The 23272-nt window shown below is 39.5% G+C and overlaps 1 protein-coding gene across 10 annotated transcripts; it reads right to left on the bottom strand.

Annotated features, from left to right (window-relative positions):
- Positions 1-1775: 1775 nt before the first annotated feature.
- Positions 1776-22643, bottom strand: Mglur (metabotropic Glutamate Receptor). Of its 10 annotated transcripts, none has more exons than XM_072907633.1 (10): positions 22471-22643; positions 21416-21521; positions 11358-13461; positions 9798-10143; positions 8809-9307; positions 7881-7996; positions 6139-6410; positions 5313-5697; positions 4064-4535; positions 1803-1948 (listed from the first exon to the last, which is right to left on the bottom strand). In XM_072907633.1, the coding sequence occupies exons 3-10, from the start codon at positions 11909-11911 to the stop codon at positions 1803-1805; spliced, it is 2790 nt and encodes a 929-aa protein (XP_072763734.1). In that variant the 5' UTR covers positions 11912-13461; positions 21416-21521; positions 22471-22643. The 10 variants fall into 10 exon arrangements, with proteins under 10 accessions (XP_072763741.1, XP_072763734.1, XP_072763730.1 ...); XM_072907629.1 differs by lacking the exons at positions 21416-21521; positions 22471-22643 and adding exons at positions 15406-16080; positions 16189-16626; XM_072907630.1 differs by lacking the exons at positions 21416-21521; positions 22471-22643 and adding exons at positions 15406-16080; positions 16199-16626.
- Between the last annotated feature and the right edge of the window lie 629 nt (positions 22644-23272).

Here is a 23272-nt window from a genome sequence, read left to right as displayed (position 1 = left end):
ATAGTATACTTTGTCCATTAAACAAAAGTTAGTCTATTTTTGACGTTATTTGGCTTCTAAACAATTCTTTAAAAAAATGTTTAAACCGATTTAAAATTAAATGAAGTGAAAAACGATTCAGTGAACGACTGTATAAAATGTAATGAACGCATCGATAATAGAACCAGAACTATTCCTCAGAATTATCAAAGATACTGATTCGAGGCTCTCTCTTGTATTGTATAGCAGAAAGAATGTATAGATAACAGAAAAGGAAATCGTCATAGGCGTCGAGAAGCAGAAATTTACATGACATTCAATTTCATGTTTGCCGCTATAATTTATTTTATCATTCTATTTTATTATTTATCTATTTAATTTATTCGATTATTTATATATATATATATATATATATTGTTATTTATCTAATTTATTTTTTCTATATATATTTCTCTTTTTTTATTTTATATATTTAATGTTTATTGTTGTTGCATGCAGGACACGGGAAATTGAATTTCGTAGAATTATCATGTCGGGATTTCGAATCCTTTTTCCAGAAATGATGGATAGGCAGGTGGAAATAGATACACGCTCTCGATACGCCATTCAATAATTGTTTTATTTTCCAAGTTCGATTTTCCGTCTCTCTCGCACCGCGCGCGCTCGTTACAATAGAAAAGATATCTTTTTTTTTTGTACGTCGCTTTGGCTTCGGCGGCCGCGGGAGTCGAGCGATTTAATCGTCGATAATACAATAATAACGCTCCTCTTGCAATTACTCGCAAAATTGATCAAACGTTTGAAACAAAATTTTATATAGAAATTTTTTATTTAATAGAAAAAAAAAAAAGACAGAGAAAAGAGATTTAATAGATATATTGTATATATATATACATATATATATATACATGCATATAACACCATCTTTATCTCGTATGTCGGGGGACGATAAATAAAATATATTTCTTTTCAAAATGTTATATTAATAGATAATTTTCTGAATTTTTTTCGAAGCACGTTTGATCAGTTTCGTGAGTCGCGATTATTAAAACAAGTACGAAAAGGGTTGAGGTTGAGAAACAACCGGGCGGGAACAATGTACTCTCGATTAATACACTCGGTACTGGGGTCTGTAAATGCATTCGCTTTAAGTACATTTATTTATTGTCCGCTGTGTACGCGATTACCTCGTCGAAAGGCTCTCCTCTCTCTCTCTCTCTCTCAGGGAACGTTAAACGTCCTCTCTCAGATAAATAAACAGATAAATAAATATTGGATAAACGAATAAGTTGAAATCGATGCGAAAAACCACATTAATGTATATATCTCGCGCAAATCATACATTATGAGGTGCTCGACTAGAATTAGTGGATCACTCGGTATATCAGCTTGATATCGATAAATGCACGTACACATGTGTATGTCCTCTATGCGTATAATTTATGCACAATAACAGTAACAATAACGACAACAGCGATCATGATAACGATCAATAATCTTGACATTCGTCTCTCTCTCTCTCTCTCTCTTTTCTCGATTGACAATAGAATGCTGTGAACGATAACGATGATAATTCGCGAGACGCTCAACGTCTCCTTCAACGTCGATTTTCAAATTTTAATTCAATTATTAATTCTCTTTAATAAGTGAATTAAAAGTTTCAGAACCAACGGGTTGGGATGTATGATTCCTTATCAATCTTAATCTTTCTGAACGCATCATCGGCGCTCAACGAATTTAATTACGCATAATTATGAAGGCCGTGCGCGCGTGTGCTCGTGTATATATATGTGTGTGTGTGTGTGTGGGGGGGGGGGGGGAGTCTACAATTGTGCCACTTGCTCGTTATTAGTTCTGCTGGTGGTGCTGGACGTTAGCGAGATCTCGGTTACCCCCACAGACGTCCGCACCGCCGCGGTCAGGGCGCTCTGCAGGGGCACGTTCTCGCTCGCCGACTCGCAGCCTGTGTCTGCAAAATGAAAATTTCATTAGCGATTAGTCGTGAGAGAGGAGTGGATATGGTATTAGGCTAAGTGCACGGAAACGTGACGCGCTCGACGTACCCTCGGGATTTCCAACTACGACGTATGTATAACGAACCGTGATAAAATTAAAAACAAAAATTTCGATTATTTTCCATCAATCAATTTGCGGTGGGGCGAAAATCTGGTTTGGAAAATTGCGAATTAAATTAAAGTTTAACAATTAATATCACTTAATTCCAATTGTTTTAATGTACAGGATGTCCCATTTTTTTTATAAGTGTGCACCCCAAATAACTTATCTTTGATTTTAGAGAAAAATGTTTCGGACAAAAGTTGTATGGTTTCGAGGGGGCCATAAAATGGTACCATTGATTTGACCTTGGATAGTCGTTTGAAGGTCACCTTTAATTTTTTAAATGGAACTTATTATTTTTTATTACATATTCTTGGAGTTTACCTCGAGAGCTACCCAAAACACTATAATTAAATAATTTATTGAGTACTTTTCTTGTTATAAAGCTCCAAATTATTTTGATAAAAATACAAATTCATTTTCCGATAGTTTTATCTTAACTGAAACATTTTTCTCTAAAATCAAAAATAAGAAAGTTATTTGGAATGCACACTTAAAATGGAACACCCTGTATATCTTCAGCAATATACGTACAAGTAACCTTTTTCTGAATTTTCTTGAAACGTCAAGCTAATAATACAAAGTTAATTGTTTCATGAGCAGTGTTAATTTAATATATCGGTAGCGAAATTCCAAGTGTTGTTGCATGCCTTTCTCATTCCATTCACAGGCTGAAGAAAAGGATCTATTACGTAATAGCTGTCTCATAATACAAGCCGTGAGACGTAACGCTCGTATGTAATATAGTCATGCGTCTCGTGGCACGAAATTGCTCAAATTCCCCGCGAATAATTCACCTATAAATTTACACAAGGGGAGAAAGGAGAGAGGCGGGGTATTAACTTAATAATTTAGCACCGCTTAGGACGGAATCGTCCGAGCCAGCCGTTGATGCGCGCGCTCGCCCTGTAATCCCTTACAACACGATTGCGTAGCCGCTGCCGCGTAATAACCGACGATTGTTAATCTAAAACGATAGATAAAATGATTCACAGCGCGCGTGTATAACGAACGTCGATTCGATTGATATCGCGTCTGGGAAAGGAACGTGAATGAAAACTCAGAAAAAAAAAAAAAAAAAAAAAAAAAAAACAAAAAAGTACGTCGGGATCCCCCGCGTTATAAATAAAACGTTTAATAAACGAAAGGCCCTTCTAAATCCGCGCGAGGATTGGCCCAGATTCCAGGCAGGAGCTGTTACATCCAGCCACAGCCGCCGTCACGCTATCGAATATCAAGCCGTCGCGTCTCCCGCGTATCGATTACTTTCTTTCTCGAGCGAAAGCTCGCCCGAATGGAATGACGAAGCGATTCGTCGTCGTCAGCTCGGATATGTCATACGTCGGATTTTTCGAATGCATCGCGAGCCGGGAAGCCGGATTTGTGCCAGAGCTCCCCTTTAAAGTAGCTTAGTAGCTATCTTGAGAAAAGAAATGTCATTTTCATATATTTGTTATTATTATTCTACCGAAAAAGAATGCGAAACGCAAACGTGATTGCCTGATGACGATTAGCTTACTTAAATTCGAATAAAATATGTATTCATCCGTATTATTAATATTCTGGTTCTTCTTACTTTTTAAACATCCTCATAATTTCTCCTCGCTATTATTATATTAAAAAAATGGATATTTATAGATTTTACGCTCTTTGAAAACATCACTCGGCGAATATTTCCATTCTATTAGATAAATAATTATCGCGCGCATTATTCACGCGCTATCGAACGAGACGATATATCGAATGTAGCGGAAAGATAAGGGATCGATCGCGCATTGTCAATGTTCCCAGGATGGGAGAGGAAAAAGGAGGAAACGCGTCTTTTTCTTTTTTTCGTTAGGTATCGATTTGCGCGGCGCGGTAAATTGTTTGGCGCGGTGAAAATAAAATGTACGAGAGAGAGATCCTGCCCAATCTCCCAGCGGAATCGCGCGACTGGATCAGATCGTATTGCTGAGACCCTCACATTTGGTCATGGAAGAAGCGCCGGCGCTGCTGCTCTGCTTCTTGAACGTGCTGCCCATGCAGACCTTGCCGCGTATATTCTTGTCCGGCTGGAAGACGATGATGTAGACCTTGGGCGAGTAGAGGCAGACCAGGGTGACGGACGCGCTGAGGCTGATGGCCACGCAGAGCGTGGTGATCTGCGTCTCGTGGGCGTTGCCGGTGCCGAAGTAGATGGGCACGAAGGCGAGCCAGATGATGCACGTGGTGTACATGGTGAAGCCGATGAACTTGCTCTCGTTGAAGTTTTCCGGTATCCTGCGGGTCTTCACCGCGTACACGGTCGAGACGAGGATCAGCAGGGCGTTGTACAGCTGGGAGAACAGGAAGCTCATGTCCTGGATGTTGCACTTGAGGATCACCTGGCGGCGATCCGGGTACGAGTACCTGGTGCCCGGCGGCTCGATGATCATCCAGATCAGCGTGAGCACCACCTCGGGAAAGTCATCTCTGTCTGTCTATGTCTCGCGACGGACGAAAAGGCCGAAAAGCGCGCGAGATAACAAAGATGAGGATCCAAAGTTCCTGTTTCGAACCGAATGTTGGGGTATCTTTCATCTAGATACCTATACGTCTCAAGCACGCCAAGATTTTATTTAAGGATTTTTGCAGCAGCAGCCTTCTCTCATTAAAACTTGCTCAAATTGTAAAACTGTATTCTTTAGACTATTTTTATATGACTCGATATTAAATCTTAATGAGCATGTATTATTGCGTATTGTGGATAACTTGAAACAATTAATATTGCCTCGTAATTATAATGAGATTTTATCGCATCAATTGATTAACTATGTTAATTATAACATGTTTAATTTTTTTATTCAATATACTAACACCGCGCGTTACGCATCAAGTAAATAAATAAATTATAAATAAACATATATATATATATATATATATCTCGTTAGGTCTTCATTAAATGTACCATTGCGTCGACGATTTAACTTCGAACAATTAATCGCCTTACAATTATGCAAGCTTTTATTACGTCATTCGTTTTAGTAACAATCACGTGTTTACATATTTAATTTCCTGCTACGCATTACGAAAACAGAGTGTGTTTGATTTAAATGAACAAATATAAACACAAATAAGAGACAAATAGCTTCGGTAACTCGACAGCGAGAGACAAGCTGATAAAAGTTCTTTTCTCAAACGAACACTCGGTTCGAAACTGGAACGTTATCCAATCGGGATCGGGATCCACTTACCTGAAATGCGATCAGCGCGGCCGCGATGCAAACCTGGGACGTCGGACTGATGTACCGCGGTCTGACGGCTGACCTCGAGGCCGAGTCGAAGATCCTGGCGATCCTGTTGGTCTTGGTCAGCAGGGCGCCGTACATGGCGCTGAAACTGACGCCGATGCCAAAGCGCTGCAGGACGCAGGTCGCTGTGGTCGGGGTGGCGAGTAACACGAAGGTGTTGAGGTAGCAGACGAGTACGCCCGCCAGCAGGATCGCGGTGAGCTCCCGTCCGGAGGCACGGACCACCGGAGTGTCGCGATGTTGGAAGAGCAGGCACGCCACCGCCAGGGTCGTCACGATCCCCAGGCAGGATATCACCGCGGGCGCGATGGCGAAGGCGCTGCTCCACCTGGTGCAAACGAACGACCAACTCTGTATTAATGGATATAAGTAATTTGTGAAGAATAATACAAATAGTTATTAATCATTATATAATTTAAATTAATAGTTATATAATTATTAATTAGTATAATTAATAATAAATTTCTCGATTTCCTCATCAAGGATTAAATAAACAATTTTTCTCAATTTTTATCTAATAATAAGAAGTAAGCTTATCGATTTGCTATATTGTTTATATTTTCCAAGAAAAATTCTTTAATTAAAATTTAATTAAATTCTTTAAGTAAAATTAAAGCAAAATCATCTCTTAAGATTGAATAAAATAAATTTCCATTTTTTTTTGCAATCTTGTGTCGCGGATTTTAGGATCGATAACGTCTCCTAGCAACATCGAGAGCGTTTAAACTTTATAAAAAAAAAAAAAAAAAAAAAGCGCAAAGACGCGTACCTGATATGCTTGATCGGAAGCTGGTAGCAGCCCCGCTTGTCGAGGTGCGGCCAGAAGCCCGGGCCGCAGTCCACGCAGGTGTACTCGTCGTAGACGAACTCGTACGCCTCGCATTGGTCGCACACCCAGCAACAAGTGTCACCCTGTTGCTTCTTTATCATACCTGGCTCGCAGGGCAGCGAGCACGCGGAGATCGGTATGTCCTTCGTCCCCCGCGCCCACACCATCTCCTCCGTGCGAATGTCCAGGGAATTGTACCATTTGCCCACCACCTGTCGGCCAGATTTGTCATCGTATGATTTTCGCTTCCAATACGTAAGTTTTCGGATCGCGCTCGAATATTCCGTCCGCGAGATTTGGCAGCTGACCAAATCTTCCGTCAAATTTTGGTCAATCGTGCATAAAAGAGAGAGAGAGAGAGAGAGAGAGAGAGAGAGAGAAAGAGATTTTAATTTTGTCGTGTTTAATTTTAATTATACGCCTGACGGAGGAAGTTTATTTTGACAGAATAATTTATGTATTTAATATATTTATATTTATTTTCAATAATTTAATAAATATATTTTATAAACATCCCCTTTCGTGTTTATATATTTTGTACAGAAATTATATTTCTCTCATCAAAATTAAATTAAATTTCCCAAGTTTTTTTTTTATAAACATTTTATTACATATATATATTAAAATGTGTAATTTAAAAATTAGATTTACACAGTTAATTGTTACAAAAGTAAAGAAAAAAAATTGATACCATTATATATTATAGTTTGATGTACATACGTAATCCATTAAACATTAATAAAATTTCTGCGCAATTATTTTTTAAACTTTTTTGTCATCGTTTGACTTTATGTCGTTTTAAAACTTTCAAACTGAAATTACTGCCTAATTACTTCTGATTCTCTCTTTCTCACTCTAAATACCGTCATATTTTTCTTGTCCTGGGGCTCGAGGACCTTAATTTCCCATCGGTTTTTTCTGGTGGAAAGCGTTTTCTCGCAAGTTTTCAGGGCTCTCGAAAGTACAGTCACGGTGCAACTTTAATTACTCGTTAAAAAGGCAGAGCCACCCCTTTGCGCATTCGCTTCATTCGATTCCGCGTCGCATCATCGATCGCGCCGACTTTACACGCGTATTACCGAAAGCGGACATGTGGAAACCGATATTAAAAACTTCTATATACTACATATAATATCGATAATTTTTAAATTAATAAACATTAAATAGCGGAAACTAAAACAATCAGTCGGCTGTAGAATTTATTCCCATTGATATTTAAAGCAATCGAGGTAATATTATTTCCATTATTATGCAAAAAATCGATCTCCCATTAAAATATTTCTGATGATATTAATTTTATAATCTCTAAAAGTTTGAATTTTTCAAGAACTTTGATGTGTGTGTGTGGCTTTGAATTAAAAAAATGCTATTAAAGTAAAATGTAACTTTCGTTATTTTATTTATTTTACTCGAAAAGAGGTTTGAACTGTTGAAATAAATTTTTCAGGCCCCGAGGGATCCGACCAATTTGAGTTTCAAATAGTGAAATTGTTCGATCGCCGGAAAATTCCATCTCACCCGCAAAAGGGGTTGACAGTAGAAATGGGACTTTATAAAAGCCGAGGCGAGCGGCTTCCACGGAGTTCCAATTCAACTTATCGTTCAGAGCGAAAAGAGACTGTTTGTTCAATTATGCATCGGCGAGTGATATAATAGCGTGTCACGCTCCGAATGAGCCTTACCCGATAGTGATAGCCGTTCGTCCCATTGTTGTTCGTCCCCTTTCGAAAATTGAGGATCTCGTATCGCGCCAGACCGTCCCCGTGCTCGTCGAACTTCACCTCGCTGCCGGCGTCGTCTGTAAAATCGTGACGATCGTGATCATGGTGTAAGATAATGCAAGGTGAAACATTTCGGTGGATGCGCAGTCGTCTAAAAAGTAGAGGGGGAGCAATCGAGGAGTGCCCCAAAGCATAATTCAATATGGCCAACGCACTGATTCTTGAACTTTAATCTGTGGGGCAGGGTGGGATTGGTTAAAATTAATATACGCAATGACTAACCTTGTATATTCTTTCCACCATGATCGTGATGATGACTGCGGATTCAGCCGCGAGCCCTGAAACGACATTCGGCTGTCGAACCGAATTCACGACGCGATATCTGACAGATGATAGCTCGCGGAGACAATGTCACGTATGACAGAAAGCTTGGACGAAACACGTGGAAATTATTTGAAGGAAGAAAATACACGAAAAGCACACAATATACGTGATGGAATAATAGAATCGTAATAGTTTTAAAATAGAAATGAAGGGGAATTGAGTATTGATCCAGCAAACAATCGTTTTTACGCCATGGTATAAAAAGTTTAACCGTCGTGTTGTTTTACTTTTCAAAATTCAGTGGTTTTATTCCCATCGAGAAGATAAAGATTTCAGATAAATATTCAATTTTCTTACATCAAGAAAATATATCATTATTCAATTATATCATCGGACGCCGTGGCTTCAAACGTTTCTTTAGAGCATTCTTTAGCATTCCCAACAGAGGATGATGAGAAGAACGGGGGTGGAAAAAGGCGGCGGACAAAGGAGGCGAACAAACGGCGCATCGCGTCGTCCTCGATTATTCCGCCGTTTTATGCGACGCCGTTTCATCAGAACTCACCTACAAAGGACACGTTCAGCAGATAATTCCTATAGAACGCGCCGCGGTCGTAGTTGGCCATCGACGGGCACATGCCCTCGTCCCGGTCCCGGCAAAGGTCGCGGCGCAGATTGTGAAGCGCCAGGGCGAACGCGTACACCGCGTCCACGACGAATTGCACCTTGGATTCCTGCTCGTACCCACTCGCCGCCGTGAGTCTCAACTTGGACGAGCACGTGGCGACGCTCTGATTGCCCGAATTGGCGGCCCGCAATCCCACCTGCTGACCGAAACGCTCCATGATCGCCGTGTTCCTCCTGAGGTTGCAGCCGAACACCTCCTCCCAGTATTCGCCGAACCACGGGTTTCGCCGATTGTTGTCGGGGGTGAGCGACGCCATGTACTCGTCGAAGCCGGGAATGTTTTCCGATTGTAGCTCGACGGTGATGGCACCCTCGGCCTCTTCTTCCAGGCCCTCGACCAGTTTGCTCTGTCGGCCCCAGCCGTCGCTGGCCAACCACTGTAAAAACATTCGTATAGTTTATCATTGTTTAAGAGAGAAGATATCATCGTGAAACCTCGCGTTTTGTTTTTTAAATAAAAATTTCATCAAAAAATATGTGTGAAACATCAAATAAAGGATTATGTTCAGTTTGACCTCGAGTGAACAATGAGTCATATATTTAATGGTAGATATTCACAAAGTAAGAAACCAAAGGTTTGAATTGCCTAACTGAAGTCTAGACGCAGAGAAATCGGTCAAGACCATTACATGGTCAAAGTAGCGAACTTTGGACAGCTTTAGCACTCAGGGGACTCGGGGGATTTTACAAGGTTACATACTCGTGGAACTTTTTAATCCTCTTTTGCTTTACCATCCTAGTCATGTTTCAATGTTATTCGCCGAAGGCCCAACTGCCATAAGAAACTTCCATAACAAAGTGAGTATAATATGACGGAAAAAAGAGGTGTCGTGTCATCAAGCGAGGAAGTTTTCTCCCACATCTGACCTGAAAGGGCTGGCTGAGGTTCAATCGTTTTGCGGCTTCGAGGATACCGCGGGCATCCTCCGCCCGAGTAAACAGGACGATCGCACGTGCGTTCGGCTTCTTGCTCAAACGTTGGATGATGTCGTCGTACACCTTGTCATCCGCTGCACTGGGTACCTTGAGCGCCGCCGCAATGCAGACGTTCCGTTCCGTCGCTTCGCGCGTGAACACCTCGATGCCGTATTCGCCGTAGCTGCCCTCCGAGTAAACCGTGGAGACGTACGACCAGTTGGCGCTCTTCACCACGTCCACCAACGCGATCGACTGGAAAGTATCCGGCGGTACCGTTCTCGCGAAATAATCGAACCTGAAGAATCATCAGTGAACGCACGTGACCCGCTGAAAACTCCACTGAATTCTATTCGGATATTGATATTCGTGATTTTCGCCGAAGCTATTACAAAATTTTTATTATTAAAAAACACTTTTATTTTATATATTATTATATATATATATATATATATGTTGTATATTTATATTTGAAAGACGGTATGTAATTTTTCCATGAAATTATGGACGAAATGATCATTTATTTTTCTTAATTCTGGATTAATAATAATTAATTCTGTAAACTAATAAGCTAATTAAGAAATAGTTGATCTAGGAAATTAATGGTAATTAGTAATCCAGAGGATTAATTATAAAAATTCATAGCTTTTAAATTATTGTCCGATTCTCTCGTTTCGCACGCTTAGACTCGACCCATCATCAAATATGTACTTGTTAAAGTCATATAAAACGACTGTTTAAACAGGAGTCGGAAGTCTTCTAATGACAATCATACACGACGTCGGCAAACAATGTCACAAACCGTTTGATAGAAATGTCAGAAGTCCAGATTAATTAGAGTCAACGTCTTACCCGACGTCTTAATCGACGATTGTTGCAGCTAATAATCGAAGAATTTATCCAGAGCGTATCTTTTGAAATTCGTGTCTCCAAAAAAATTGGAGATTTAAACATTTTAATATGAGTATTTTGTCGGCTCGTGAAATGTTTTACCTCTCCATTTTTAATAATTGTATATTTAATTCGATTACATATTTGCTCATCAATCTATGAATTTTTCTGAAATTAGAGTTTATTCATGAATTTTAAGGAAATGTCCTTCACTGAATCGTGAAATAGAAATTCACGAAATACGCATTTCAATAATACGAATACCCACGTGAATATAAATTTATATAATTAATATTCCCTTTCACAATTATAGTCTGAAAATGATTTATGTTGGTGCAAAAATTGTTTCATCCTTTTTCTAGTTGTCATTTTACCATTTTTATCATCTTTATTACATTTTATCGTTCTTTATTAAATTCGGTTTTATATAAAACTACTAATTTGAATTTTCAAGGAGGAATATTGAGAGAAAAAAATATTTCTCGACAGACAAATTTTCTATGTATATTTTTTACGTAATTTTATTTTCCCACTTTATATTCGACAGACACGATGAGCCGGTTTTTTTTAATCACAATATTTACGAATAAAAATACTATGACTTGAAGGGAAGAGGTCTACCTGGTCTTGTCGCTGAGCGCTTTGGCCGTGGAAGCCGGCGATATTTGAGGGATGTGGAAGAGCCGGAGGAGATTCGCCACCTGCAGCGACACCGAGCTGTAGGAACCGCCGATCACCCCGAAGATGGGTCCCGCGCTGGCAGTCTTCTTCACTCTGGGCGTCGACCTGTCCGCGCACTCTAGGACACTGATGTCGATGTTGGACAGGGACGCCCTGACGAAGTGCAGGCTCTGATTGAGCGCGTACGTGTCGCGGCCGCACGTGTCGAGGATGTGCACCCCTAGGATGACGCCCGGCAGCACCTTCTCCTCCCGATTGATCTGATCGACGGCGAACAGCATCGCCTCGAGACGCTGCACGCCCCGATGATAGATGTTGGGCCCGCACGCGGTGCCGCCGCCCTTCTCGTGTACCGGGAACAGTCCACCCAGCACGATGTCACCGGGTATCAGCACCGCCTCGCTATGCATTCTCGGTTGCATCAACGACACCGTCGATAACCGCTGCAACGACAAGGTCAGGAGCAGCAACGGCCAAGGCACGCGCTCGCGCATCTTAAAAGCGCCGGCTGTGGTCTGCCTATGTCACGCCGCCCTTGACAGTTCTCGCTTCCTCGGAATCTAGGATCTTCGATCCACCTCGCCCGTTACATCTGTCAAGGTGAGCCTCTTATCTCGAACCGAGCACCTATTTCGAGATTAAACAGCTTTCGATTCTTCGCTCTCGTGTTTCTTTGCCCGAGTCTGATTTCGCATCAATCGAACGATCAAACTTCTCCTCTACTCTTATAATTGCTAAGTTGAAGCCTTGCGATTAAAATCTACAAATTTATATCGCGAGACAGGCACTCTCTACCTCTAAGCAGAGGAAAAACAGGGCCTATAACCGACCTCGGTCTTGTCGGTAGACGCACAGTTTGCCGCTAAACTATATAACTCCTTATCACCGTACTTCCTCTGCTCGCTTACATATCTTTCTTTCCTCATGTTTACACTATGTCTGTACTTACCGTATTCCCCGCAGACGGAATCCTCGACGGTCCATTAACGCATCGCTGATTCGCGTCGGGGAAAGAGGCCGGATTCCTCGCCATCGATTCCGGCTATACGCGCACCGACCGCGAACTTCTGCTTGTTGACCTTTTCTCGGGCGACACGCACTTTTCCGCATCCCTTGCCGCAAGCTGATAGTCCCGGGAGAATCGACGTCGATTCCCTTTTACGGTATCACTTTCGCTTTCTCTCCGCGAAAATTCCTCACGTCTTCATATATTATTTCTTGGATTCTTGCCAAGTTTCTTCACTCGCTTTTCACTCGTCAAACGCCAGCTAGAGAAGAGTCGCGGTACACAAATCCCCCTAAAGATCCTCCCTAAGATCCTTAAAGAGAACTTTAAGCTTTACATCCGATGCGATTATCCTCGGACGCTTGTTGTTCCGATAAACGGTTCCGGAATCGATGCAGGCGAATATCGGAAGACTTAGGTTCCGGAACAATCCTTATCTCGGTCTCCGATGTTAGAACTGTCGAACTAGGTTCTCTTCCTTTTGAGTTAGGATCCTCTTCAATTTCCGATCTTTCTTCTTCTACGATTCTATCCCTTCTGTTTTTATTGAGATTCGCTCAACTCTTTTTTTTTTTTTTTTTTTTTTTTTTTAATATTTCTTCTATCTTTATTGAAACAGTTAACTCTTCCTCTTCTCTTTTCACGTAATCTATTTTGTTTCTATTAAGACACACGATTTCTTCTTTTACGGATATTTGCCTCGCCCTCTTATCGAGAGTACCGTTTAGCTCTCTCTCTCTCTCTCTCTCTCTTCCAGCTTCTTACCTTTTTTTCAAATAGTAAATTTCCGACTCGTTAAACGGATTTAATTTCACCGAGATGGAGCTTAACGAGTTCGGTGGCGATGGTCGGCTTTAAAGTCCAAACCGCCCTGGCGTATCGGCGTAAAATTGTTTTGAATTTCAAAGTGACGAGGGCTCGGTTGAGCGACAAGGTGCGATTGCTTCGCTGCTCTCGATCTTCATTCTTCGCGCCCGTGGATATGGGATCAGAGAAGTCGAACGTAGGGATCGCGCGAAGAAATATTGCGCGAAAATCCTGCAAAATTCAATTCGATAGATATCAGACTTCTCGATCCACTTAGACGCATTATATTACAACTAGTCTCGCGTATGTAAAGTTATCGGGTACATCGATCAGGGAGGAGGATCACACAAACTTTCCGGGGTAAAAGTTGGAGACCATATAGATATATATACATATATCTGTCTCGTCGAAGGAAATCATCCACGACGTCAATGGAGGTGACTTCCGTGCGAGCAGGAAAACGTATTGGCTTCTCTCTCTCTCTCTCTCTCTCTCCCTCGCTTTTTGGACTAATAATTTTGCCAACAACTTCCGGCCTGTGATTGCCTAGGAAACTGCTAATGCGCGCACGCCCTACATGCATCTCGATGCAATCGGCGCGAGGGGCTGAAGGGGAAGGGGTGGCATCGAGTGTATCGACGAGAGTAAAGGACGAGGAGGGTGGGTGGATTGGGCAAGGGCAAGGACGTGAATTCCTATATGAATACATCCTAATATATAGTATATATATATATACATATAGTATATATTTGTGTGTACGTATATCGAGATTGCTTCTGGTAATCTCGTAATCGCGTTCGGCGGAAATTCTGTCCCCCCCCCTCTCCCGCGCCCGTCCTGTTCTTTCCCTTTCGGAATATGTAACCGCGCGGAAATAGCTCGCAAATGCGACGACACGAATATGTAAACACACGTAATATCGCGAATCCTATCGAGATCGGCTGGATAATCCTACAACGGTTCGATCTGACAAACGAAACCGTAGGGACCGAGGGTAGGCGGAGAAAAGCGGGAAGATCCTCCCTTCGTTTCTCCCTTTCGTGAGGGTGTAACCGCATGGAAATGGCTCGCAAATACAGGGGTGCGATTATGTAAACACACGTAATACATCGCGAATCGTATTCGAGATTGCCTCCGTAATCCCGCGATCGTTCTCGACTCGACGATAGGGAGCATGCACGCGCGGAGAGACAGAAAATAAGTCTCCCTTTCGAGGATAACTGCGTGGAAATAACGTGGAAGGGATGGTGGAAGGGACGGGGAAAGGGATGGGAGAGGAGGCGCGCACCGAGATTACTTCCGGCTTGCATCGTCGCTAATCGACGAGCACATCTTTGACATTAGACAAATCGCGAAAATGCGACGGAAAAAATAGAAAAATCAACATTTTATCTCAGCTATTTTATTACGCGAGATCAAGAGCAAGGATTAATGCGGATTGGTTCGATATACATATTTAAAGGTGAGAAGCGACATGTGCATGCTTTCCCCTCTTTAAGATGTACAATTTTTCATATATACTTTTATTCACTACGTACAATCTATTTACCCTCGAATCCTTATAATCGTAGATTGAAGAAAGCGCGATTCGTTTGAGAAATCTTGTATATTTAATGGAAAAATTCAATTTAACTCTTTACGATTTTATAAGACTTTTTACGTAAGTCTCGTTAATCATTTTTCCATAAAATATGGAGAAGGCTCGACGATCGAGAGTAGGAAAAGAAGGAATAGAAGCCAATATATATAAGCTTATTTCTCTTTTAACGCTAATATACTTTTCCTTAATAATTAAATTTCTATCTTGAGAGAAAAAAGAAATAAATAATAAATCGTTCTATCAATATTTATTCAATATATTATAAATAGTCAAATATCACGCATTTTTAATATTTGATCATTTTTTCATAAAATATATTTGCATCTATATCTGTTTATATTTTATAAATAAAACTAATAAAATACATATATATTATAAAACATGTATAAAATAGAGAGAGAGAGAGAGAGAGAGAGAGAGAGAGAGAGAGAGAGAGAATTATAATAGAAAATAAGATTGAAAAATGTACAGTATTGTTTCCTGGAATAATAATTAAAAAATTTTCCCTTTTTTCTTATCAACTTTGCTTAATAACTTCTTTGTAACTCGATAATGTTGACACTTGGTATTCATACCGATAATTGCCGCACCTCGGTAAAGTTCTTCATTATGACAAGATGTTAATCGGTCCATTCCCGGCGATCCAAGAGAGAACAGGGTAGATTGTGAAATATTATATTATATTCTTGGAACGGAGAGTAATTTTCGCAAGCAAAACTCGATTCTTTTCGTATCTGCCGCACGTTGCGAATCGTCCGATCGATCGATTTTCGATCGGCGATGCGCCGGCTCTCGGCGATAAATCTAATACGCGATCGTTCGAATTTCGAAGAGTCACAAATCGAAGTCGCAAGCCTCGCTTCCAGCCGCGTCACGCGTTAATCAGCTGCGATCGATTTTCGACAAGGGCGAGAAACGCCGAATCCTCGCTCGTGCTTGGCACGTCCTTCCCTTCGGACTTTCCCTCTCGTTGCTTTTTCGTCTTTTACTTTCTCCGCGAGTCTCACCCCGCCAATATAAATCCCACCCAAGGTCTCGGATGGAAATCGGAAAGATTTTTATCGCACTTTCTTATCGCGTTGCCCCTTCTGCATGGAAATTCCGACGGAGCGTGAAAAAGTCGAGTCTCGTTATTGCGTTTTCCCGCCTTCGGCGAATACACGGTACGTCATGTCAGGATCAGCGAGAGTCGACACTTTCCTTTCATCATTTCGAATCCTGGGATCTTGGGACTCCGACGCCTTTTACGACTTGACAGATCGTTCCACGAAATTTTGCAAAGATGAAATAAGAAAGAGAGAGAGAGCGAGAGAGAGCGAGAGAGAGAGAGAGAGAGAGAGAGAGAGAAAGAGACGCACTTTTTATTACCCCGTATGTCAAATGAAGACAGGAAGAATTATTTTTCAGAATCTCGCGAATATTACGGGGGAAACCTCCTGCGAAATTCTCGAATTCGCGAATGTGAGATAGAAAATAGAGAGAGAGAGAGAGAGAGAGAGAGAGAGAGAGAGAGAGGAGATAGTTTTAAGCGGCTCGATGTATAACCCGGAGACACCCTTGCACGTCTCGCTTTTAATCGTCTCGTTCCCTCCCACCCTTTCTCGATCGAAGATCGATTCCGTCAAACGAGGAACGCTTTTTCCGGGGGGAGGCCGCGAGAGCCTATCGTTCCTCGCGTGGCAACGACTGTTGGTCCCCCCCGTGTTCTCCGGAAGTCGTAGGACGCGAAAGATGAGCGCGTGACAGAGCGGGGGTGACGTCGCGCGATCGCAGCCGCCACAGCACGACTGGCCGAACGGGCCGGAACGAGCGGGTCACCACCCCCTTCTCGAGCCGCCACCCTCTCCCTTCGCCACGACGGCAGTGCCGTACGTATATAATTTTCACGCTTTATGCAATTTTTCTTTTTTTTTTTTTTTTTTGCCGCCTGCAGTTTTCCGAGTCGCGAGCTCCGCGACGAAGCTGAAAGGCCGGACGCTCTCTCTCTTTCTCTCTCTCTCTCTTTTTCTTTTTCTCTCGAGTGAAATTTTTCCGGAGCAAAAGGCACGTGTCGACCTCTCAAACTGCCCTTTTTTCCCCACTTGTTCCCCTTTTACTCGACTCCGCGAGTCGTCACCCGCTCCGGGATAAGAGCCCGAGTGAAGAGCGTTTGTCGACATAGTCGCGTTGTAGACGACGTCGTTAAGATTTTTCTCTTTACCTCCTTTTGCAGTCTTTTTGATTCTCTTTCTCTCTCTCTCTCTCTCTCTCTTGAGCCGAGGAATGGTAACCTTACTTGAAATACACATCCTGAATGCGTACCGACTCGAAACACGAACACGAGAATTTTTCTCGTCTTTGTTGATAACACGCTAGCCGGAGAGAAAATTGAATTTTGACATGACGATGTCAAGTATCATCACGCGCGCGGCTACGGTCGATTTTTTTTTTTCAATTTAGTTTCCGCGAAAAATGAAATATAATATTGGAAAAAAAAGAAAAAAGAAAAAAAAAATATGTGATATTGTGTCCCAAAAGAGATAGATATTTTTGAAAGAAAAAGAGGAAGATACAATCTCGTTGCCTAGAAAGCTAGAGAGAACGAAAAAGCGAGAGAGAGAGAGAGAGAGAGAGAGGGAGAGACGTTTACAAATCAAATCAATCACTACCTCCTAGAAAAGAAGTATAAAATAGCTGCATTTTGTGCTTATCGTACAAATGAACCTTTAATTTTACGGTACATCCGTTATGCTTGAATTTTAGATGCAAATACTTCAACGATGTACAGGTATATAAATTATTCAAGACCTCGTGAAAGCAACAGAATTTCTTTTCATTGCGCTGATATATGTATGTCTTGGAGAATTTTAAATTTATCCTCAACGAAAATGTCGAAGTTTTCTGTATTTTTTTTTCGAATAATTAATAATAATTACATATAACGGCACGAATAATTATACAACGATTGAAATTATGAACTTCTTCTAACGAATTAAACTCATTTTGAGAAAGAAAATAGTCGGATTAAGTATAAGTAAAATCTTCTGGTTTTCGAGAAAAAGAAATTAAAATTTTCAAATAATTTGTTGGTAGTGTCTTTTTAAATAATTAACAATAATTATACGTATAACGAATAATTATATAATATAAGAGAATAGTCGGATTAAGTAAAATTTTGTGATTTTCGCGATTTAAAATTTCGAAAGCAATTTTTTAATTTTTTTAAAATCTAAACGTTTCTAGAATTAAAATTGATAAATTAAAATTGGTAAAATAACTGTTGAGTTTTGAAGAAATCAAATTTTTAGTCGTCTCTTCTCACAGAAATTTTCGTACAGAGATGTTGATACGTTTGGAATTTTTGCCATTTTTTGTGTAAAGTGTCGACTTGAAATTTCGACCAGATCTCATATCTGTCTCCATTGTCGGATCATTGCGTGCTGCAAATCGGAACGTCATGCTGCACAAAGTCCAGCAATAGGGATAAGTCATTTTATTGATCCGGGCTTAATATCGCGCTACCTGCCCGCTCTGCTTGCTCAGTTTTCTCTTTTCACGGTAGAAATATGTGCATTTGTACGTGCATGAATATATATATATATATATGTATGCATGTGTATGAGTGCATATGTATGCATGAGCATATCGACGGTATCGCTCGCGCACGTAAATACGTAAAACAGATAATGAAAATGTCAATATGGTAATGGAACGCGATCTACACACGCGATAACGCGATGCGTCTTCCACGCACGCGACTTTTCGCGATTTTTCCCAATATTTTTGCCTGCTAAATATTTGGATGCAGGACACGCTGTCTGCGAAAGCCTTCCATTCATCTCTTTCGTTTCGTGTTATCGAGTGGAAGACTCGATTATGAATCGCGTTATGTAAAATATATAGAGCGTCTCGTGACCTTAAAATTTATTCGACGGATTCTCGAACGCAAATTTAAAGTCGATTTTTCATTCCTTATTGTAAACTTTCGATCCTCCCCCCTCTGTCCCTTAACAAATGGTTGTAATTAAATCTCGAATTAAAATCCTATTAAATCGTACGAAAGTTTTCTTGATAGAATCTCTTTAACAAAACGGGAATCTTTTTAATTACTTATTACGAATCTTTATTTCCCAATAGTATATGTCTTTTTTTTATATAATTAAACTATTAATTAAAATTCTTTTCAAATTTCTTCTTTATTGATAAATTCTGTGTGCTTGATTTAGATTTTTCATTATTTATTATAACTTTTTAATTTTTGAATTAAAATTCTCTATGAAAAAATTAATATTTTATCGATAGAGTTTCTCCAATAAATTTAATAAACTTGAAAGTCAATTCTTAATTTTTTATTGTAAATTTATATTCGATTTTCCATCATTATTGCGACTTTCATTAGATAAACTTCTTTATCTCTCTCACTCTTTCTTTCACTCTGGTTAACATGTCGCGAAAAGTTCTAAAATTGATAGCACGCGTATAAACTTTTCGCGAAACTTCAGTCTGCGCATCAGTTTAAGTTTTTCAAAAATTATGTTTCCAGGAGAAACATTAGGTATTTCGATTTAACTCAAATCCTTCCAGATAGGTTCAGTCGAGACAATCTCGAATAGTTTATACATTTCTATTGTAAATCAGAGATCAGACCTTTTCCGGGATATTATCCGTATTAGAATGTTTAGCGTGTCCGAGATTTCGAGGCTATTGCGAGGAGCTTCTGTTGTGACTCGGGGATCGCAGGGATTATACAGAGGAAGATTGACGGTAGGAAATGGAACGGCGTGGCAAATACGACAATGGACACATAGAAATAAAGAAAGAGAGAGAGAGAGAGAGAGCTCTGGCATGAAAAGCTCCCTTCATTCGTCAGGGCACGAAGCTATTTCACTTAACGCGGATGCGAAGAAAACGCGTTTCGTATCACAAAACGCTGTTATATAAATTCTTCGTCCTATCCTGAGTTTTCTGTTTTATTACAAAATCCCCGAGAAAGAGAGAGAGAAAGAGAGAGAGGAAGAGAGAGGGAAGGGAAGAAAGGGAGGATGAATAACTCCCTATTCTTAGGCGGCGTACAATCGTGTAACTTATCATGTTACGTGTTCCTTACCGATACGTCACGTACAGATATAATACTTTTAGCCGGAACCGGAATTAGGTCGCGAGAAAATATCGACGGCGCGCGCCATAATTAGGATAAGCGTCGCAACATGGAATATCGAAGAAAAGGAGAACGACGTTTTCTCGCGCGACAGTGTGTGTGTGTTACGTGCTTGGATCAATTTTAATTTTAGACAATCGTGCTTTTTTTTTCTATTCCGCGAAATAAGTATTATATTCGCGCCGTGAACATCAGATTCGCGCAATTAAAGATAAACGATCGCTATCGCGTGACTTAAAAATCGCGATTATTCTTATTATTATACGGATCGATTTGTACTCGAGCACGATTCGCGTAATTGATGATGATTCAATCTGTTTCCTGTCGCGATTGATTTCCAACAAGCGTCATTAGTTCTATTAAGAGCTTTCGATTACTAAGAAAATATCGACAGAGAAAATTGATAAAAATTTATCATAAGGATTTTTTCAAGGGAGAGAATATTTTACGCGCATCATATTTTTTTATACAAAAGAAAAGAAGAGGGTCTATTTTTTATATATTTATCGATTACTTTTATTAAATTATATTTTATTATAAATTAATTGACTATTAAATATTTTACTACACACCTGTTTGTGACTATGATATATGTAAAGCAGTAATTTTTCATGTCTGAAACACGGCCGATACGCGCCGAGCATTGCCCATCGATATTGCCCTTTTTATCGGATTTAATCGAGATCGGAGAATTATTCCGATTTGTCGCGAAAACCGACATCGATTTTACGAAAATAAAAAGGTGTCTGTTAATTAAGCCGTCGACCTACATCGCAATATCGTTCTTAATCTGTACCTTAAAATTTGATCAATATTACATGTTAATTATTAATCGCTTTTCGCCGTATAATTATTGCGAGTAACGCCGTCGTATATTTCGCGAAAGATCCGTTATAAACGTTTGAGCCGATCGATTCTGAATCGTCAAAGTGCGATTTCCACGACTTCAATTTTATACACGATGCGGATTTATATAATCGAGCCGTAAAATTATTTTTCACAAACTTTACCCTAAATAAAAAGAATCATTTTAAAGAGATGAAAAAAGTGACATTTTTTCAGAGAAATTTTCATTTCAACTGACATTTTTTTTCAAGTGCGCCTTTTAGTCTAGAAAACTTGCATTTACTTTAACCTTGAATAGCTACGAGAAGTTGCATCATTCGTGCTCCATTGTCTCGGGATCATTGATCCTGGCGCACGTGGAGTTTGATCGTGAGCAGTGGATTTTTATACTGCCGCTATCTGATTATCTTTTTAGAATGGGAGAATTGAATAAAGAAAAATGCAAGAACGTGGGTCGAATAAATGGGACAATTTTGTTATTGATTTTCGTTTCTATAACAGCGCGGGTAGAGGAGATATCGCGCGATCGCACGACATCGGTTTCTTCCAACAAATTTCTTTTCTTTCAAGAGAGAAAGAGAATATAAATAGCAACATATTACCAGGTATCTTGACTCATCTTTGCGAAATTGCCTTGAGATGCCAATAAGTCGTCCATGCGTGTGTTGACCGATAAGATAACGTCGAAGTCGCATTGTATGCCTCGTCCTGATAAGAAAAAAAATTATAAGTTTAGACAGGAATAAATGTATGAGCAAACAGAATCGCATGATTGCGTCGCGAGAATTTATTTCGAACGCAAATACGGAACATCGCAAAAAAAAATGCGGTCCCAAACACGCGATATGAAATAATACTTTTTCAGATATCATATATTATTATTAGTATATGAAACATTGATATTTTAGCTGTTAATTATATTATCGCGTGCAAGGTGAGATATGAGATGTTGTATCAAAAATAATATATCAAGTTGCTGGAATAATTACATATCGTAGGTTTTTTTTACAATATATAAAAATGATTCACATTATATTTCTGTGCTGTTATTACACTCAAGAAATAATTTGTTAGAGAATATTTCGTACACAAATTACTATTTTATAAAATATATACATGCATATAGATGTGATTGTTTACTACAAATCCTCTATTACTATTTTCTTTATATTCAAAATAATATTCTCTACTTTAAGTATCTTCCTAGATTATTATTCACACCATAAACAACACACGATTTTTACGGTAAATATTTTTATAAATATTTTTACCATATTTATTTTTTTGAAATATGTATATATTATATAAATATTATATATATATATATATATATATATATTAAGAGAAAAAATTATAAAAACTGTATTCGATATCTTATTAAAATATAAATTAAATATTTTCTGCGATACTTTAATCTTTATGATCTGTTCAAGATTCTAAAAGTATTTATGAAATATGTTGATAAATATTGTTAAAATATTTAAATAATTTTTACAAATATTTCGTAAATACATATTTTATAAATATTGCGTCTGTGGTAAAATAAATCTGAAAACATCATATATTGTGCGTAATAAATAAACTCAATTAAATTTTCAGCGTCTCTTAAAGTGAGAGTAATGCTCGTTTTAAACTGCCTTTAAAATAAAGAAAGTACCTTTTTTGATCGACTAGGTTCGCTGCTGACGATCATCAACCACGGTCAGCCATGGCGAGGATGCTTTGAATGCGACGAGGGAGACGTCGATGTTCCGCTCATCGACTTCCTAGAATCGATCGTCTTCTAATCCTCAATCTACGTTGCACTCAACGCTTGATTTCTCGAGATTCGCGTTCGAAATAATCCCTCGGACACCGCGTCGCGCGCAGCAGCCAATGCGCATGCGCACATCCTATGACAGCGATGTTCGACCTAGATAAGAAACTCTCGAGTTAAACTCTGCACTCCAGCCAACTCGTTGCTGATTGGCTGAGATTCTTTTGATCAGGAATGACGAAATTAATGAAAAATTTGGCGTCGCTAAATTGCCTAAATAAATGCGTCTGACGCATCGGACTGATAAAGAAGGAGACAGAGTTTAAAAAGAAACATAGTATATACAGTAGCGCAATATTAGCGTACTTAAAAATAAATTGCATCTGCGTGAACTTGATAGGTGACCAATCATGGCAGAGTGCCATCTTCTATCTTAATTTCTCTCTATTTACGCTCTTTCTCAATCTTATGGATATGACAATATAATCGTATCCAAATAATCTTATTCTTTTATATATAGGGTGACGAATATACGAATGCAGAAAAAGAAAAATATTTGCTTTAAACGAATAAATAATAAAACAATAATTTTTTTCTTAAAATAAAAATGTCATTGTCTTTTATTTATTCGTTTCAAGCAAATATGTTTCTTTTTAGAATTTTTTTCATTCTCAAAAGTAACGGAGATTCAAATTCGTGGATT

Source organism: Anoplolepis gracilipes, chromosome 15 (genome assembly GCF_047496725.1).
Source record: "Anoplolepis gracilipes chromosome 15, ASM4749672v1, whole genome shotgun sequence".
In the NCBI taxonomy this organism is placed as follows: Eukaryota; Metazoa; Arthropoda; class Insecta; order Hymenoptera; family Formicidae; genus Anoplolepis; species Anoplolepis gracilipes.
This window is presented reverse-complemented; position numbering and strand designations above follow the sequence as displayed.

Excerpts from the sequence above, each read along its gene's own strand:
- Mglur (XM_072907633.1), bottom strand. The coding sequence starts at position 11,911 with ATGCGCGAGCGCGTGCCTTGGCCGTTGCTGCTCCTGACCTTGTCGTTG. Across the intron at positions 5,698-6,138 it reads CTTCCGATCAAGCATATCAG|GTGGAGCAGCGCCTTCGCCA; the intron begins GTACGCGTCTTT and ends CGTTTGCACCAG. Across the intron at positions 4,536-5,312 it reads CCGCGCTGATCGCATTTCAG|GTGGTGCTCACGCTGATCTG; the intron begins GTAAGTGGATCC and ends GACTTTCCCGAG.